Raw genomic sequence first — 20835 nt, forward strand, 5'->3', positions numbered from 1 at the left:
TAGTCCGCCTGCCAATTCTCTACTCCCGGGATGAAGACTGCCAACAGGCATGGAACATTCCTTTCTGCCCAAGTTAGAATATGGTTCACCTCTGTCTGCGCTGCAGGACTCTTGGTGCCCCCTTGGTGATTGATATAGGCCACCGCTGTGGCATTGTCGGATTGGATCCTGACAGGACAATCCTGTAAACTGGAAGTCCAGGCCTTCAGAGCCAGAGGCACTGCCCGAATCTCTAGGATATTGATGGGCAAGGCTCTTTCGGTTCTTGACCACTGTCCCTGGACAGTTGCTTTCTCTAGTACTGCTCACCAGCCTGAAAGGCTGGTGTCTGTCGTTACCACTTTCCAGATAACTGGTCTGAAGCATTTTCCTTTTAGCAGATTCTGGGTTAGTAACCACCAATTGAGGCTTTGGGACACTCTTGGGGACAGCCGCATTGGCAAGTCTAAAGCTTGGATCGTTTTGTTCCAAGCAGATAGAATACTGTTTTGCAAAAGTCTCAAATGGAACTGGGCATAGGGAACTGCTTCGAATGAAGCCACCATCTTTCCTAACAACCTCATGCAAAGGTGAATGGAGGGATCTCCTTTCGACCTGACCATCCACACCAACTCTCTTATGAAGTTGATTTTTGCCTGAGGCAAGAACACCTTTTTCCGGGGTGTATCTTTGATCAGACCCAAATACTCTAGTTTTTTTAGCGGTTTTAAGGAAGATTTCTCTAGGTTGAGAATCCAACCCAGACTTTTCACGTAATTGGTTGTAATGTGTACACTTTGCTCCAAACGAGCCACCGATTGGTCTATTAGCAATAGATCATCTAGGTACGCCAAGACTGTTATGGCCCTGTGCCCTTAACCTGGCTAGAGGTGGGGCCAGTACTTTTGTGAACACCCAGGGTGCTGTGGCTAGCCCGTAGGGCAAGGCTACAGACTGAAAGTGCTGCTGTTCTACTTCGAACTGCAGAAATCTTTGGTGAGCGGGAAATATAAGGACATGCAGATATGCATCCCTGATGTCGACAGACGCCAGAAGTTCTCCTCCTTGTAGGATAGAAACTACTGACCTGATTGACTCCCTGCGAAAGGAGCGGATCTTCAGGAACTGATTTTGATTCTTTAGATCTAGAATGGGTCTGATATCTCCATTCGGTTTTGGTACCGTAAAGAGGTTTGAATAAAACCCCAAACCTTGCTCTTCCGTGGGGATCTGTATGATCACCCCCTGAGCTAGAAATCGGTCTAATGCCTGAAACAGAGATTTCCTTTTCCCTGGATCTTTGGAAACGTCTGATCTCAGAAAACGAGATGGTGGAAACTCCCGAAATTCTAGTTTGTATCCTAGAGACACCGTGGAGATGACCCATCTGTCCTGAATTTCCTCTTGCCAGACTTCTGAGTATTGCAGAAGTCTTCCCCCCACTCTAGCGAGGGGGGGGGGCGTTCCTCTTCATAATGAGACTTTAGTATTCCGCTTTGCAGATTTCCGGCCCCAGGTCTTCTTCTGTGCCTGGGCCTGACCCTGAAGCTTTCCTCTAGAGTCTGACGGTGGAGGCCGTCGCCACTGCCTAGAGACGGATGCCCCTGGCGCAGGGGAAAAAGTCAGTTTAAATGAAGGACGTTGATACTTTCTTTTGACTGGCAAAAGAGTACTCTTCCCACTAGAAATCATTTGGATGTGTTTGTCCAAATCCTCCCCAAATAGTCGATCCCCATGAAAAGGGACACTAGTCAGAAGCCTTTTGCAAGGTGCTTGGGCTGACCAATTTTTTAACCACAGGTCCTACGCATGTGTACTAGCACAAGCACAAGGTGGGACACCTGGTGAATAGAATCTTTCATTAGGTCTATGGCAAAACATAGTGCCTTTGGTAGTTCGGCCAAATTGCAGGCCTGTTGTGCAGGGACCTCTATAAGGGCCTGTCAAACTGGTCCCTTAGGGACTGACAGATGCCTATTGCAGCGACTGCAGGCTGAGTAACCGCACCTGCCAAGGAAAAAGAGGATTTTAACAGAAATTCCAATCTTTTATCAGTTGGATCTTTAAGCATTTGTGCATTGTCTACTAGACAAGTTAGACTATTAGTCACACTGGAAATCGCAGGGTCAACTGCTGGTACCTTCCATCTTTTGGTGAATTTCTCCTCCATGGGATAGAGTGCTGTGAATCTCTTTGGAGGGAGAAAATGCTTATATGAGTGATCCCATTCAGTATAAATAAGCTTTTCTAATAATGCATGTACAGGAAACGCATGAAAAGGCTGTGAAGGTTTTAAGGAACCTAAAGAAGGAACAGAACTATCAGCTGACTCTGCTAGAGGTAGCTTGAAAGAGGCACGAACCATCTCTGTAAGAGATTGTATCAGCAATTTCTCAGATTGCGAGGCTGAAAAAGGCTCATGTACCGTTGTTTCCTCTGCAGAGGAGTAATCTGTTTGCCCTTCTTCCTGATCACCTGAGGGAAACCCCTCATCCTCTACCCACTGTTTCCTTGGTAAGGGGTCTGAAGTGGGGGAGGGGGATCTAACACGCTTCCTATCCTTTTGGATAGCGGATGCGATTAAAGTCACTAATCTTCCTTCTAGGCCCTGCAGGGCGGAGGAAAACGTATCTTCAGTCACGTATACAGGGGCTGAAATGTGAGAAGCAGTTGCACCACCAATTGGTCCCAAAGACTCACCCTGGCTTGCCATATGTGGTATCGAGGTATGTCTGGTATGGCGAGGATGACAGTGTGGAGACACGACTGGAGTTGCCAGCGCCTGGGGTGGAATTTTTGGTACCTTTGGGGTGTCTTTTTTGGGAGCCATAGTGCTGAGCACAAAAAAACAGAGGCAGTAAGCTAATGCACAACCCACTTAGCAAAATAGTTTAGCAAAAAACAATGCTAATAAAGTTCAGCTTTAGTTGTTATCAATGTTATTTTCTGTACTGGAAATGCCTGCATCCCCTACGTGCACCCAGCGCTCTTGTGTCCTGTGTGTCCACTGCAGCTGTGAGCGTCTGTCTCCGTCCCCAGCGCCTGCGCCGTGTGCTCCTCGTGTACTTGCGTCCCGCGCATGGTGCCACGCCCGTAAGCCATGCCCCCTACTTTGATCAATGTCCCCCCTTTGTTTTAATTAGCCCTAGACCACGTCCACGCACGCATGGACGGCATTGATACGCTCCTTGGAGAGAGGGGAGGCAAGGGAGGGCTGGGAGGCGGGAAGTTTAAAAACTTTCTTTGGGAATAGAAGAATAAGCTCTAAATGAAAAGCCGCTGCCACCGCCGCACCCCCTAAGGGGTGGGGGGGATACAAGCTACAGTTGTTCCTCCCTCCCCCAGGGGGGAAATGTTCTAGATGAGGATTCCCCCTGGCTTGCTGAGACCACACACGTGCTGTTTAGCTGGGACTTCTGAGCTGACTGAGAAGCAACGTACTAAGGTGTGCATTTACTCCCTCTAGTGGAGACATTAGGCATGACAACATTTTTACTTATGTAAGAAAAAAGCATAGGTGGACTTTTTACAGTTCCTAGGCTTCTTCCCTTACGTTTTCCTCGCTGCAGGATACTGCTGTAACAGACAGATCCAAACGTCATCCATCATGGCGGGCTGTGTTAGCAAACCTTCAAGGACCGGGTCCCTATTATAGGGGGGCCACTGCCTTGGACCTGTATAGCACCCCTCAGGAAAATTTTAGGTAATGTAGCATGACCAAAAAAGTCCTGGGTCCTGGGGTCCAGCCCTACAAAGAGAGGCATTACAGGCAAAACCTTGTTCTTCTTATGCGAGGCCTGTGTACCATCCAACTTGGCCTTAGTGGCACTTTGGATGGATCCAGTCAATAGAGGCTGTTTAAATCCAGCATGGTATACCTCCAGAGCACATCTTCACCAAAACCTTAGACACTGGCAAAAAAACTGAAGTACTCCTAGAGGGAGGAGGGGTTATATAGGGGAGCCAACTTCCTGTATTGTGTATACCAGTGTCCATCACCTGAAGGTGCCTATATACCCATTAAGTTAATAACTATGGCTCTGTGTCCCATTATGTATGATAAAGAAAAAGGTGTTATTGACATGGAATTTTCACCACATGTCGGTAACAACCCATGCAATCCATACACACAAAGAAACCAAAACAAATGTTCAGAAGTGTCACAGGGTAAAAGTATTGAACACATGAAGAAAGGGAGGTACAAAAAGGCATAGAAAGCCAAGACACCGGTTGAAATCTATCAGTAATTAAAGCAATCCTGCCCCTTGTCAATGCAAATTAATATCAGCTGTTTCAGTCTCATTACCAAGGTGTCACACAAGAAACATCTCATGATGGGTAAAAGCAAAGAGCGCTCTCAAGGCCTTCGTAACCTTATTGTTGCTAAACACACTGATGGCATTGGTTACAGAAGGGTTTCTAAACTTCTGAATGTTCCAGTGAGCACTGTTGGGGCCATAATCCGGAAGTGGGAAGAAGGGAAGAACATAATTTATCCACAAGCCAGCCATGACCAGGTGCTCCTTGCAAAATTTCTGAAAGAAGAGTGAAAATAGTTATCAGAAGAGTTGTCCAACAGCCAAGGACCACTTGTGGAGAGCTTCAGAAAGACCTGCAATTTGTATGTACAATTGTTTCAAAGAAAACAATAAGGAAAGCACTCAACCGCCATAGCCTGTATGCACGCTTACCATGCAAGACTCCATTGCTGAAGCATGTTGAAGCTCGTTTAAAGTTTGCTGCACAACATTTAGGCAAGCTTGTGAAATACTGGGAGCATATAGTCTGGTCAGATGAGACCAAAATTGGACTCTTTGGACGCCATAATACACAGCATGTTTGGAGGTCAAATGGCACTGCACATCACCCCAAAAAGACCCCCATACCAACAGTGACATTTGGAGGTGGGAACATCATGGTGTGGGGCTGTTTTTCAGCATACCGTACTGGCAAACTTCACGTCATTGAAGGAAGGATGACTAGAAAAATATACCTATAAAAATATAGACAGTCTTAATAAAAATTTGCTGCCATCTACCAGGATGATTAAGATGACATAAGGGTGGACATTTCAGCAGGACAATGATCCCAAACACAAAGCCAAGGAATTGCTCAATTGGTTTCAAAGAAAGAAAATAAAGCTGTTAGAATGGCCCAGCCAATCATCTGACTTGAATCCAATAGAAAATCCATGGAAAGAACTAAAGATCAGAGTTCATAAAAGAGGCCCACAGAACCTTCAAGATTCTTGTTTGTGTGGAAGAATGGGTCAAAATCACACTTGAGCAATGCATGCGACTAGTTTCTCCATACAGGAGGTGTCTTGACGCTGTCATTACCAACAAAGGATTTTCGTACTAAGTATTAAATACATTTCAGTTAGCGTATTCAATACTTTTTCCCTGTGTCATTCCATTTTATTACACATAATTTCTTTTCTGAACTTAATTTGTTTTTGTTTCTTTGTATGAATGGATGGCATGGGTTGTTACTGACAGGTGGTGAAAATATCATGTCAGTAGCACCTTTAGAAATATATTTACTCGTTTTAAATACTTATTATACGCGCTGTGTGTAGTGTGTGTGTGTGTGTGAATGTAAATGTAAATGTGAACAGCACACTGTAAATACTTCAAATTTGCAATCTCCTAAAAGCAGGCAACTATCATGTACTTATTACATACACAGGTTCCACCTCCTCCTTTGCAGGTCTACACAATGGTTGTGCTTTACTGCTCCTTTACCCAATACAAGTTTTTAAGTTGAGGGACAAATTTAAAACAACGCACTCTATATGTGGCTGAAATCATATCTCAGCAGTTGTTAAAGTGAAAGTAAAGTCTTATTTTTTACTTGTACCTACAGGTAAGCCTATAAGGCTTACCTGTAGGTACTGTGAATATCTCCTAAACTTTCAGAGTTTAGGAGATATTCAGAGTGCGTGCAGCCAATGACATCATCGGCACATGCACTCTGAATGGCCGGCTTACTGTGCCGCACCTTCAGAGCCTTTGCAGTAAAAGGTGGCTCTGGCGCGCATACGTAGGAGTGACGTCTTTGCGGCTCCGGCCACTCATAGTGCTGGAACCTGGAAGAAACACAAGGGAAGATGTCCGGCATCTAACAGGGAGCTCCTTGCTTTGCTCTTTGACAGGCAGCTGTAGGGAATCTAGAAGGATCCTGGGACATCAGAAAAAGAAGGTGACCTCAGGGTCCTCTGCCTACATCTGACGCTTCTCATGAAGGCAAGTGTTGTGTGTCTGTGTGTACCCCCCTATACCTACCTCTCAGATCTGGGGGTCCAATGCTGTGATTGTGTCTTCAGAGTTAGAGAAAACAGAGGTGGATACAGCTCATATCTATATGGAGACTGCTGCAGAGTTTACAAACACCGCGGCCTTCCTCAACCCAAAACTGCACATTTGCATTTCAGATGTGCGTCATTTAAATGAAAGAATGTGGATTGAGGATCAGCCGCCATTATGTGTGTACCACCGATGGATTTCTATTTTGTTCTTAAAGATTTTCGGATGTTCTGGAAGGTTATTATGAAAGGCAGATGTATTCTAGAACTCTACAATAGCAGCTTGGAGGGTGTTATTCCCGATCCATGACTGCTCATTGAAACCCCAAACTGTATACAGAGCATACCACCAGTCACTGTACACAGAGCATACCACCGGACACTGTACACAGAGCATACCACCAGACACTGTACACAGAGCATACCACCAGACACTGTACACAGAGCATACCACCAGACACTGTACACAGAGCATACCACTAGACACTGTACACAGAGCATACCACCAGACATTGTACACAGAGCATACCACCAGACATTGTACACAGAGCATACCACCAGACACTGTACACAGAGCATACCACCAGACACTGTACACAGAACATACCACCAGACACTGTACACAGAACATACCACCAGACACTGTACACAGAACATACCACCAGACACTGTACACAGAGCATACCACCAGACACTGTGGGCGCCACTGGACGGGCTTCGTTTTAAGGTAAGTATTTCTAAATGAGCTAGTATGCAATGCATACTAGCTCATTATGCCTTGTTATGTCTTGCAGGTTTTTTTCTTAGTTTTTTTTTCCCCAGGGTTTACAACTGCTTTAAACGCTTGCTGACTGGCTCACGCCGATATACGTCGGCAGAAGGGCACGTACAGGCATATTAATGTACCTGTACGTTGTCCTTTAAGAAGCGGTTTGCCTCCGCCGCAAGCTCTGTGTGTGTGATCGTGGGTCCCGCAGACTCGATGTCCGCGGGGATACCTGTGATCGTCTCACGGAGAGGGAGAATGGGGAAATGCTGATGTAAACAAGCATTTCCCCGTTCTGCCTAGTGACACTGATCACAGCTCCCTGTAATTGGGAGCGGTGATCAGTGTCGTGTCACACACAGTCCCCCAGTTAGAATCACTCCCTAGGACACACTTAACCCCTTCACTGCCAGTCACATTTACACAGTAATCAATGCATTTTTAATTGCACCGATCGCTGTATAGATGTAAATGGTCCCAAAATAGCGCCAAAAGTGTCCGATCTGTCCGCCATAATGTCGCAGTCACAATAAAAATGGCAGATCGCCGCCATTACTAGTAAAAAAAAAAATTATTAATAAAAATCCCATAAAACTATCCCCTATTTTGTAGATGCTATAACTTTTGTTCAAACCAATCAATAAACGCTTATTGCGATTTTTTTACCAAAAATATGTATTAGAACACAGCCTAAACTGTATTCTAAATATTTTTTTTTTATATATTTTTGGGGGATATTTATTATAACAAAAAGTAAAAAATTATGCATTTTTTTTTTCAAAATTGTTGCTTTATAGCGCGAAAAATAAAAAACGCAGAGGTGATCAAATACCACCAAAAGAAAGCTCTATTTGTGGGGAAAAAAGGCCGTCAATTTTGTTTGGGAGCCACGTCGTACGACCACGCAATCGTCGGTTAAAGCGACGCAGTGCCGAATCGCAAAAAGTGCTCTGGTCTTTGGCCTACAAAATGGTCCGGGGCTTAAGTGGTTAAGGACTGAGTGATTGCATTGAAATGCAGTTTTCACCCAATGGCAAGTCTTCATATCTCTATAGTTATTTTTATTACAAAAAAACAAGAACAGGTATCTAGAATTGTGAAACTATAAGAATAAATTGCTAAAAATACTGAGGAGAATTGATCAAAACTAGAGCAGACAGAATCTGGAGCAGCTGTGCATGGCAACCAATCAGCTTGTGTCTTTCATTTTCCAAGCTTAACTAGAAGTGAACTGCCTGCATTGCACAGCTGCTCCAGATTATGTCTGTTCCAGTTTTTATAATCTCCCCCCATTATTGTTTACCTTCAAATGTTAGATGCACTCACACTAGATATCCTTACAGTTTGAAAAGTTTAAAGCTGATCTACAACTTTACTTTCACCAAGAACCAATGAGCATTTTTTTTCAGTATGTCAGAAGATGGGTCCAAAAATCACAGACAGGGCCCCTTGTAGGCCTAAGTGGACCCAGGGGAACTTTAAAATGTTTGGGCCAAGGTGGCCCAAACAAACTATTTGCTACACTAGTATGTGCGCCCACGGGGGCCTCAGCTACATACAGTATAACAAATTCCAAATTAAGTTGCGCAGTGTCCATAAACAAACAAGCAAATTATCCTGGTGATAGCTGCACCCACATTATGTCGACAAATATACTCCTCTATCCCTTGAGAATGTTCTTTTGAAGGAAATACATTGGTAGCTATAGTGGTGACCTTACTGTACCTACCTGGGGTGCCTATATGTGATATACTGCAATACATGCAATTTTACCCCTGCCTATTTTGTAGTTTTAACCCTCATTAAAAAGCCTTGAACTAGTAATTACTACACTGAGTTCCTCCTGTGTTTCTCTCTCTCTCTTACTGAGCTTAATGTTGACCATCCTGGTTATAGGATAATCCTCCTTGGAGTTCCGGTTCCTGATATCCATCCATCCCATCGGGATACTGGGATAATGTGCAGCCAGACTCTCGGAGTCATAGCAGCTGGTAAGCGGCTTGTGAGTGGGGTGTGCACTTCTGGTTGTGGGTGTCATCTTTTTCCACATTGGAGCATGGAATCTTTCTAACACGTATGCATATTAATGAACTTTTTGCACAAGAGCACTTTCTCTTTATCTGATGGACTTCACTGGACCATATATGAACTTTTCTATTTTGCATATTTAATTGTTGGTTTATATGAGCTTTTTATTTTGATTTGACAATTGTCAATTGTGTGTATATATGTGAGTGTGTATATATATATATATATATATATATATATATATATATATATATATATATATATATATATATATATATATATGAGATATGTATGCATTTTATATGGATAGTGCAACACTTGGATTAACATACAGTATACAGCACTGTATTCCGGACTTGGGACGAGCGTCAGGCTGAGCGGCACTCCGTCATTCAAAAGCAGATTTGTATTTTATCAATGAATACAAAGCTTCTTCTGGCTGACAAGGCAGTCGGATGATGTCACATTCTCTGACTCAGCCAGTCAAAAGGAAGTTTTGTATTTGTATTGATCAAATACAAAGCGGCCTATGAATGGCTGTGTGCCACTCAGTCCAGCGCTATTTTGTTCCGGATATGAAACAGGAAGGCCTCATCATACACATGGGGAACACAGTGCTGTATGCTTCAAGTAGCTGAGGCTACATACAGTTTATACAGCGTGCTCAGCGGGTGCACACGTTAATGTAGCAAATAGTTTGTTTGGGCTAGCTTGACCCAAACAAACTTCTTTAAAGTTTTCATGGACCAACTTTAGGGATACAAGGGGCCTGTCTGTGATTCTTGGACCCATCTTCTAACATACTTAAAAAGAAGGCTCATTGGTTCTTGTGGCTCACAACAAACTTTGAAACTAAATAAAATGTTTTTTTTTTTTTTATGAACACCATATCATGCAGAGTGGGAACGGATTACAACTTATGTTAAATTCTTACTGCTATCTGGGGCTCTGGTGGAAACTTTTACGCTCACTTCTTGTCTTGCTGACAACACTTCAATAGATAGGAAGTAAAAAAAAAAAAAAAAACCTGCAAAACCTGCAACGGGGACAAATATGGAAAATAAAGTTTTCGGTTGGTGAATTCCTCTCACTTTCTGTTTGGGAAAACCCTGTTAGCAGGACAGGAAGGGAGGTTACACCCCATTAATGGAGTCCTAGATAGAAAATAGAAACTATCAGAGGCTCTAACCCTTCCCTACTCTATCCCAAAGTAAAAAGGTTTTGGCTGGACAGACACTTTACTCTCTAATTACTGCTGGAGATGCATTGTAATGGTGATCTATTGTCTTATCCTCTAGATGAAGGGCGCTAGTGGACTGTCTCTCCTGCTCCTAATGGTACTTGGATCCTGCTTTGGCCTACAGGAAAGCTTGGAGGACGGTGAACCTTGGGAGAAGATTACGCTGTGGAAAATACTGACTGACAGGGATGAGAATAGCCCAACATACCTCCAACATCTTGCAAACCCGAGAGATAAGAAATCAACAGACCCGGCATCACTGTTCAGTGTAGCCAAGGAACTCCAAGGTTTCGGTAAAGAAAGAGCCGGCTTCAGGTTTAGGTTTGGTAGGAGAGACGAAGGGAATGACGTTGATGACTTTGAACCACAAATTGACAAACGAGTAGGCACAGCCCTTGGATCACTGGCTGAAGAGTTGAACGGTTACAATAGAAAAAAAGGTGGCTTCAGTTTCCGATTCGGAAGACGATAGATCAAAACATTTAAATCGGGTCTATGTGCCAGTCTCTCTAATTATTTTATATCTCCTGTTCCCCAGTATAAAAAAAGTCACGGGCAAGGCTTCTTCCTTTAAGCTGTTGAAAGTGCTGTACAAATATATTCCTGATTCTGTAGCACACTTCCATCCATTAAAGCAAACATTTGCAGAATCCATTTCAAACAAGTCAATGAAATCTTCCTGCTATACAAGTGAGAGAGTAATGAATCAATTATGCCCAAGACTCATCCAAACTCTGTTTTTTTTATCGGTTGGGTATGGAAAAATATTGAAAGTTTAAAGGAGAGCTGACAGTTTTTTTTTAGCTACTTAGTGGCTCATGAATATTATTTTAACTGTTAAAATATCTGCTAAAGAGACTTTAAGAAAACAAACCGGGGTTTAACAATGTATCATCAAACTGAGTTTTTATTTTGTACATCAAACTATTAAAAGGAAGAAAAAAAAAAGGTTGTGTACATTGTACCTTTAAATATATGGTAGTGTCTGTTACAGCAAATCAAAAATGTGTCAAGTTGTTTTAATTTATTTTCTCTAGTTTCTTGTCTAAAATGGCATCACTTGGTCCTGTCTAGGCACTTAGCCCAAGTATCCCATTGACTTATAGGCTGACGGTGCACTGGCTAGATTGGCCATGGTGTCACTGGACTTGTAGGAGTAACGCTCAGAACTGCCTGGACTGCAAGCAGTAAAGTGTAACCATAGCCAAAACAATTTATTTTTGTCTTTTGGATTGAATAGGGAGGAATATGAAACCCCATCATATGTTATTGCGGTGTGTCCCCGCCAGATAGATTCACTTGCGTCTTCAAGACAGAATATGAAAGGAAATCTCCCTCCCATTGGACATAAATAGCATAGCTTTTAACCGGTTCTATCCAAAACAAAAAAAAAAAAACACACATTTTAGGTCTCCCTTCACACTTGTGCATGCGTTAACATGCGTATTCCTGCGCACAGAGTCATGCTGCAATAAAGCAAACCTTAAACCTCAGGTCACTTATAGAAGGAGGATTGCCCCTGTAAAAGAAGCCCATCTATATTTATTTTTCTGGTTGCCTGTGTCCTAAAACCCTGCTGCATCGCTGCTCCCTATCCACTGCAGGTATTTCACACTTAATGGTGTGTGAATACCTGCTCCTCCTGCCATGTGCAGTAGTTCCTTTTTCTGGCTCATAACTCATAATTACAGGATGTATGATAAGGCAGGCATCGCTGGATGACACGGTTTAGAGTCAGGGTCTGAGGCCAGTTTGTGCCACTGTAGTAATAGAGCAAGCGGGGGTCAGGTACCTAATGAAGTAGATAAGGAACAACCAATAGCATTGTTGATGAACAAGCCAAGGTCAATAACAAGTAGTAGCTGAATGGGATCAGACAGAAGCTTAGTTGATGAACAAGCCAAGGGTGAGTAGCGAGTAGTAGCTGGACAGTGTTAGACAGAAGTGTAGTCGAACAGTCCAAGGATCGATAATGAGTGGCAGCTAAGATAAGGACAGCTGCAAGTACTCAAAGGAAAAAGATACTGGCTGGTACATTAATCCGGCAAACAGGAAGTACAGACATGGCTTAAATCAGTTAGTTCAAGGGAGGAACAAAGTTTGAGGCTTACCAGAAACAAGATACAAAGCAAGGTTGCCCAAGGGATCAGGCAGGGAGCTGCCAAGCATCTCCAGTGGCACTGAGAGAAGAGTTACAGCCAGACAATGCAGAGGTCCCAGGTTCGGATCTGGACCCCGACACTGCTCTCGCAGGGGAAGCAGGGCTTTGACTCACCCAGATGGTACAGGTATTTCCCCAGTCGTCTTCCAGGACAGCCCTTAAGAAAGAGTCCCTCCCATCACCACAGGAAACACATTGCCACAGTTCAAAAAGGCGGTCCCTCAGGTTCCTGGTCAGTCATTTGTGTTTCCTCCATCGGAACATGTTGTTGAGGAACCAGGAGAGGGACTTCATCTCTCAGGGGCTGCCTGAAGGGAGTGGAGACCGCACAGGGGGACTGGGTCCTATCCATCCGCTCCAGTGAAGTCTTACAAAGAAAAGGAGACCTCTATCATGTCAGATCCAGAGTATGGTAGTTCCATCCCTATTGCACTTGAACAAAAGGAAATACCCCCTAAGTGGGACTTTGAAAGACCACCAACTCTGATGTAAAAATTAATAACTAATAACTAATGATATTGCATGTTTAATACAAATAGATAAAAAGACGAATAGCATCTGTACAACACATACATGATACACAGAAACAAAACACAGAAAAAAATATCATGGTATACAAAAGAACATCAATACTCTTCAATGGGTAGTGTACCCCGATACCCGACGCTCATATGTCCTGTAGACAGCAAGATCCTGCGTGAAGCATGGTGTATGTATATCAGTGCCTGCCTTCTATTTTGAACATGGAATCATTCAAATTGAATTAACATTTATCTGAGTATACTTCGCTCTCTACCCCTCATGAAGGTGCTTTTTTTAAAAGACTGGAAACGTGTCGGGTATCAGGGTACACTACCCATTGGAGAGTATTGATGTTCTTTTGTATACCATGATATTTTTTTCTGTGTTTTGTTTCTGTGTATCATGTATGTATTGTATAGATGCTATTCGTCTTTTTATCCATTTGTATTAAACATGCAATATCATTAAAGTTATTTATTTTACATCAGAGTTGGTGGTCTTTCAAAGTCCCACTTAGGGGGCATTTCCTTTTGTTCCAGTGAAGTCTTATCATTTTTTCTTTGGGCTCGGGTACCGCCTAGCACAACAGGAGAAGCCCCCCCCCCCCCCATCCAGTGCCGAGGTATGCAAGTGGCAGGGTGACGCAGGTTTGCCCCAGGAGCTGTGCAGGTGGATTCGTCCATCTCAGCTCCTTGCTGCGATCGCAGTGGGGGCCGGAGACGCCGTTTGCGTCATTTCCGGCGGAACCGCCTCATCACTGTGCGCCAAGATTTGCGGTTCCTGGTCTCCAGGACGCAAGGATGAGGGGAAAAGCCCAGGCTGGGCCTACTAATCCCGACCAGCGTCCAGCAATACCAGACTAGCGGCGAGATCCGGAACAGGAAGGGGGGACCATGGAGACGAATCCCCAGGACACTGCGGCGTATGCAGGCACCTAGCCAAACCCAGGTAGGCTGCTGGGCAAGCCCTGTACTGTGGTTTTTAGATGTTGGTACGTAGTAGGGCTGGGACTAGTATACTCCATAGTGGTCCCGGGAATATGCAGTAGTGGTGGTTGCAGCACGGGTGTTTAAAGAGGGTAAAGGTTTGAAGCTAAGATCATCTATTTTTATTTACAGGCTAAGGAGGCTCCAAGGGAAGACAAGTCAGGTCGCAAAAAGTGCCCTAACTGTGGGAACAAGTTATCCTCAGGCTCTAACAAAGCCTTATGCAGGCAGTGTATTGCAGGCTTACTAAAATCAGAGGCAGACTCTCCTTTGGCTAAATTCCTTAGCTCCTATAAAGATGAGATGGCGTCAACCTTTAAATCTCTCAGGGAGTTAATCGCAGATGTAAACACGTCTGCTTCCTCCAGTAGTGCAGCTGCGATTCCCTCTTCACCAGGCCCTACAACATCCAGCTCCGGGAGCCCCGTAGAGTCAGGGAGCAGAGCCCCGTGTTAGTTAGGCCTGAATCTTCTGACTCAGACCGGGGTAAGGATCAGGCTGTAGTTAACAAAGCCACAAAATACAAGCTGTCCCTTGAGGAAGTGGACAAGCAGCTGAGCGCTATTTATGATACGCTGGGAATTGATGAGGAAGAAGTTCAGTTGTCCAGACATGATAAGATGTATGAGGCAAAAGTATTCCCTATACATGTACTTTCTGACCTTGTCCGTAAGGAGTGGGCCGAGCCGGATAAGAAAGCTTTCTTTTCAAATACTCTTAAAAGAAGATTCCCCTTTGACGGGAACCCAGAGGCAGTCTGGAATAAAAGTCCAAAACTAGACGCCCCACTGTCCAAAGTGTTGAAAACAGTCTGACCTTGCCTTCGAGCATATGGGACATTTAAAGGACCCAATGGACAGGAAAACAAACGTAGTCTTAAAGAGTGCCTGGGATGCCTCAATGGCAGGCCTGAAGCCAGCTCTAGCCACTTCTTGTGTAGCTAGAAATGTTGAGTTCTGGTTGTCACAACTACAAGAAGACCTAGAGGCAGGCACTTCTAGAGGGGAGCTCCTAAAAACTTTCCCTATGCTTTTCAAGGCGACAAGTTTCATTTCTGATGCTTCAACTGATTTCGTTAAATTTGTGGCTATGACTGCAGCACTTTCAGTCGCAGCCAGAAGGTCAGTCTGGATGAAAACTTGGGGGGGGGGGGGGGGGGGGGGACACGGCGTCCAAGACAAGCCTATGCAGTTTCCCCTTTACTGGAGACTTAGTCTTCGGCCCTGAATTAGATACCATCTTAGAGAAAAAAAGAAAAAACTTTCCCCACTAAAAAGAAAAACTTTCAAAGGAAGTTTTTTTCGTCCTTCAAAAGAACCCTCTAAAACAGAAAAGGAGTTCAAACCCAAAAAGCACTGGACAGGGCAAAAAGGGAAAGGAAAAGGGGGTATACTTTTTAACCAATTCAGAACCCCAAACCCCAGTGACATCAGGGTCCGTGTGGGAGAAAGACTAAAAAAAAAAAATTTCTCCCACGGTGAGAAAAGAGAACCTCAAACTAGTTTGTTTTAAACATAATAAAAAGAGGTTATGCGCTGGAATTTCACAGTGACCCACCCTCAAAATTTCTAGTGACAAAACTTCCAAGACACTCAGAAAAGGCCAGGGCCTTACCATTACTAATAGCGGAGATGGTGGATCAAAAGGAATTGACACCAGTCCCTATTCAGGAACAGTGGGACGGTTTTTACTTGCACGTCTTTGTGGTAAAAAAAAAAAAACCGTCAGGGAAGTTCAGATTAATCATGAACATCCGACCCCTGAACCTCTCCATCCGATACAAAAGATTTTGGATGGAGTCCATTTACTCAATAAGGAATCTTCTCCAAAAAGAGGTGTTTATGGCTACCCTGGATTTAAGGGAGGCCTATCTGCATATCCCAATAAGGAAGGAATGCCTGAAATGTCTTTGCATGGCGATTCAGATAGACACCAAAGTTTATCACTTTCAGTGCAGAACACTTACCTTCAGAATGTCGTCCTCTCCGAGAATTTTTTTCCAAGGTTCTCGGAGCAGCACTAGTTCCATTGAGACTTCAGTCAGACTCGATCACTCCGTATCTAGACGACTTGCTCCTCATGACCCACTCGAAGAAACAACTTTGTCAGGACTAAAGCCCCATACACACTATGAGATTTTCTGCTGATTTTTTCCTTCAGATTTACCAAAACCATATAATATGAGGTCAAACCTTAGGAGTTTCAATTTGTATGCAATCAGGCAGGTCCTTGCACTACATGGTTTTGGTAAATCTGAAGACAAAAAACAGCAGAAAATCTGATAGTGTGTATGGGGCTTTATAGTTAACACAACTCAGTCTGCAATTGGGGTGTATAATCAGTTTGGAAAAGTTCAAAACAACCCGAACACAGAATATTCTGTATTTGAGCTACAAGATCCTGTCCGTGGATCAAAGGATAGTCTTATATTGAATCTGAAGCAGAGGATGTCTTTTCTTCAAACCAGCATAAAATGTACAGTGAGGGAGGTGATGTCAGCATCAGGACTTGACAGCAACAATTCCGACTGTACAATGGGCCAGGTTCCACCAGAGACCTTCAGAGGTTTTTGTTGGAACAGTTAAAGGACAAAGATCTGGAACAAAACGTATCGATCCCCACCAAAGTAAAACTCGTTCCCTCTGGTGGTGGAAGGACACGAAAAACGTACAAAGGGGTACTCTGGGTCTTGCCTATCACATTCACACTGACCACGGATGTGAGCAGTTAGGGTTGGGGAGCCCATCTCAACTCATGCTGGGCCCAGGGCAGGTGGAAGCCAGAGGAGAAACAATTCTCTTCCAAATGGAACAGCCATCCTCAGAGCCCTACTAGCGTTTCAGAACACAATACAAGGTCACCATCTACAAGTCCACTCAGACAATATGACGGCAGTAGCCTATATAAACAAGCAGGAAGGCACCAGAAGTCCTCGGCTAATGTTGGTAGCCAAGCACATATTTCAGTGGGCAGAATCCAATCTAGAATCCATCTCTGCAACACACCTGAAGGGGGAGCAGAACAGCACTGCAGACTTCTTGAGTTGACAACTAGTTTTGAATCAAGAGTGGTTTGGCACTCGGAAGTTTTCAACCACATAGAAGCTCACTGGGGGGAAACCAGAAGTGGACCTATTAGCAAACAAAGAGAATGCAAAAGTTCCCAGTTTCTGCTCACTATGCCCAGGAGATCAACCCTTGGCGGTAGACGCCTTACAGACCCCCTGGACCTTCAACTTGGCCTATGCGTTTCCACCACTTCACCTCATCCCGAGAGTTCTAGCAAAGTTTCTAGCAGAAGAAACGTGTTTAATCCTAGTGGCACCATTTTGGCCCAAGAGGCCATGGTTCACAACTTTGCTAAAGTTGACAGACCAGCCTCCTCTGAGGTTTCCCTGCAGACAAGATCTCCTGTCACAGGGACCTCTTTTACATCCGCAAGTAGCCATGCTGAAGCTTTCAGCGTGGTTACTGAGGAAGAAATTCTGAGGAGCAAAGGTCTAACAGAAAGAATTGTTCAGACCTTACTACAGAGCTGGAAACCGGTCACCCGAGCTATTTATAGAAAAGTTTGGAGGAAGTTTAACATCTGGTTGGATGGCCGGGGTGAGGTAAACAAGGATACAACAAATATCCTACAGTTTCTCCAAGAAGGGATAGACTGGGGGTTAACTCCTAGTACTATTAAAGTTCAGATATCTGCCTTAAGTGTGTACCTAGAGAAACGATTACAGGTAGATCCCCTTATTGCTAGGTTCTGTAAGGCAATCACTAGACACAAACCGGTTAGAGTTAACATAACTCCAACCTGGGACCTATCGATCATCCTCAGGACCTTTTTGGGGACACCGTTTGAACCTATCTCAGAGGCCTCTCTAAGACTGATTACATTTTTTTTTTTTTAAATCGTATTTTTATTAAAGAATTTCAAAGAAAATACAAAAGAGAGGTAACGTCAAACAATTGTCAGTACAAAATGATTACAATCATTTGAAAAATATTTAGCATAAATTGAGATTTCTAAAGCCAGGTCACAGTGTTACCAAATTTCACAGGTTAACAAAAAGACAGGTATATAAACCATGAAAAGAAAGTGTAGATAGGGATAAGAGGGTGGGAAAGGACCCAGGGAGGGGGCAGTCTAGGTATATTAGTAATCCACATCATAGGGGTCGTTGCTCACTGGGTTCGGGGTTAGCGGGGTCTCAGGAACACCTATACCAGACAGAGGCACTCCAAGGGATTCCCACAAAGGAAAAGAGGGGGGGGGAGGTGGGGTGCACCATGGAATCTCCGGGGAAATATGCAGATGGAACCGATAGGGCATGCATTTACCCTATATGTTCAAGGGAATAATGTGCTCTTAGAGAGCGAGGGAAGTTTTTCCGGGGTTTAGCTCTGTGTGGTCCCACAGATTCCAAATCCTCGAAAATTGAGGAAGTGTATAGTGAATAGTAGCAGTGAGGTGTTCCATTCTGCGAATTTGCTCCAATATTTGCAGGACTTGTGAGAGGGTGGGTGGGGATGGGGATAATCATCTCAAGGGTATGGCTCGTTTGGCTGCCAAAAGGATAAAGCCAGCTAATTTTTGGGCGTGTTTAGGGAGGCCTGGGAATGGCAAATTTAGGAGAAAGTGGATTGGGTTTAAGGGAAGATTAGCTTCAATAAGGTTTTGTAAATAGTTATGAATTACATTTAAGTCACAAGATATTGTCCTCCCTTCATTCTGTCAGAACGCCTCAAACGAAAAAGAGAAGCAATTTCATTTACTAGATGTGAAGCGGTGTATCATAGAGTACCTAGAGGCAACCAAACCATTTAGAATCAGAGATTCACTTTTTGTCCTTTTTTCTGGACAACGTAAGAGACAAAAAGCTTCTAAGGTCACTATAGCTAGGTGGATCAGGCTAGCTATTGCAGAAGGTTATAGAACAATAAATAGAGATCCTCGTGGGGGTGTTAAAGCGCACTCCACAAGGGCACTTTCGGCATCCTGGGCAGAAAGAGCTGGTGCCACCCCAGGGCAAATATGTAAAGCAGCCACATGGTCAAGCTTCTCCACCTTTACAAGGCATTATCGACTAGACTTAATGTTCAGTCAGGATCAGGCTTTTGGGAGTAAAGTCCCCCAAGCCGTGGTCCCCCCTGATCTGGTGAGTACTTGGGGATCCTCTCAAGGGCTGTCCTGGAAGACGACTGGGGAAAACCGGAGTTAGACTTGCCGGTAACTCATTTTCCAGTAGTCTTCCAGGACAGCACAATCCCACCCTTGAATTATGTTTGTGAATTAATGTTATTACCTGTTATGGTTATGTTTTTCAGTTCCATCCTTCGGTTCTTGGTAAATGACTGACCAGGGACCACCTTTTGAATTGTGGCAATGCGTTTCCTGTGGCGATGGGAGGGACTCCATCTCTCAAGGGCTGTCCTGGAAAACTACTGGAAAAGGAGTTACCAGTAAGTCTAACTCCGGTTTTATATCATGCAAGTGGGTCAAATACTTGCAGTGGCCAGGGAGCAGTGAAGCCGTGCTGCGCTAAGATATGGGCCAGAGGAGGTAAAGATGGGCTGCTTTTGCAATGATAATGGCCACCCTTTTATAGGTGACAGGTCACGTTAAAGCAATCCATTAATTTAAAAGTGGGTGGCAGCTTATTGCACTAAAAACCTTATTTAAAAGGCCTCATGCATTTAGCCTCAGTGAAGTTACAGTGTTTAAATGTTGGAGGAAGGTACATGGGCACTGATCAGTGCTACTGCCACTCTATGCGAGGCCAACAGCTGCAGTGGCTAAACGTCCAGTGAGCATGAGGCCTTACAGATATGTATATAGTTATAAAACAAATGCACTACCGCACTGTTTTTGTGATTAGTGCAGCACAACACATATACAGTAGATATGTATATAGCGCTGGCAATTTATGCAGTTCTTTACTTACTGACTCACATCAGTCCCTGACCCCAGGAAGCTTACAATCTAATGTCATCTCACATGCATACATACTCGCAGTCTCGCACACACATACTAGGGTAGATCTGGAAAAAGTAACCAACGAACCTACCAGTATGTCTTTGGAGTGCGGGAGAAAACCAGAGTACACAGGAAATCCATGGAGGCACAGGGATCACATGCAGCCGTTAGAAATCATGGGGCCCTGCACAGCCATCCTGATACACCCCCCCCCCCCCCCATCCCCCCCCCCCCCCCCCCCCATGTGCAGCATTACAGCAACACTGACTTTATCCGCCTACACCCTGAAAATGGAAAAAAAAATCCTCCTCTGCTTCAATCTTCTGGGCCTCTCTGTTGACATGATGGGGCTCGGGGAAATGTAATTTAAGCCCTGGTAAGCAAGTAGGAGGGAGGGTGTGGTCTAGTAAAATAAATGTATCCATTTAAGTAGAAATGAAAAAAAAAGATGCCCGGGCCCCACTGTTTAGCTGATGAGGCCTGGGCCCAGTACAACAGGACCAGATGTACTGCCACATCAGCTTCCCTATCCACGTAGATGGTGTTCTGACCTGAACATGAACCTGGGACCCCAGTGCTGCAAGGGAGCAGTAATAAACACTTAGCCATTGTCCCACCTGCAGCATTTTCAGTACTAAAGCATCATCAGTGTGCTGAAGGGACTGTTGTCTTTTTACAATAAGTAGGTGGCAGAGCAGCATTAGACCTGTTTTTGGCATGGAAAGTCTTTGCAGACATCAGTACTTGTAACACAAATTACAAGTATAGGGCCTCTACAGCTTGTGACACACAGCAAGGCTTGTATTTCTAATTGCTCAATCACTCTGCATATTATTCCTGGAATTATACAAATAGTTCTATACAGTAATTTCAGATAAA

The 20835-nt window shown here is 44.1% G+C and overlaps 1 protein-coding gene across 1 annotated transcript in view; it reads left to right on the plus strand.

Annotated features, from left to right (window-relative positions):
* The window catches only part of QRFP (pyroglutamylated RFamide peptide), a 106077-nt gene extending 94784 nt beyond the window's left edge, over positions 1–11293 (plus strand). Inside the window, exon 2 of the mRNA XM_073597997.1 lies at positions 10376–11293. Coding sequence (XP_073454098.1) covers positions 10376–10789 — 414 coding nt within the window. The 3' untranslated portion in view covers positions 10790–11293. The remainder of the gene's footprint in view (positions 1–10375) is intronic.
* Positions 11294–20835: the final 9542 nt, after the last annotated feature.

Source organism: Aquarana catesbeiana, linkage group LG09 (assembly GCF_042186555.1).
Source record: "Aquarana catesbeiana isolate 2022-GZ linkage group LG09, ASM4218655v1, whole genome shotgun sequence".
Taxonomy (NCBI): domain Eukaryota; kingdom Metazoa; phylum Chordata; class Amphibia; order Anura; family Ranidae; genus Aquarana; species Aquarana catesbeiana.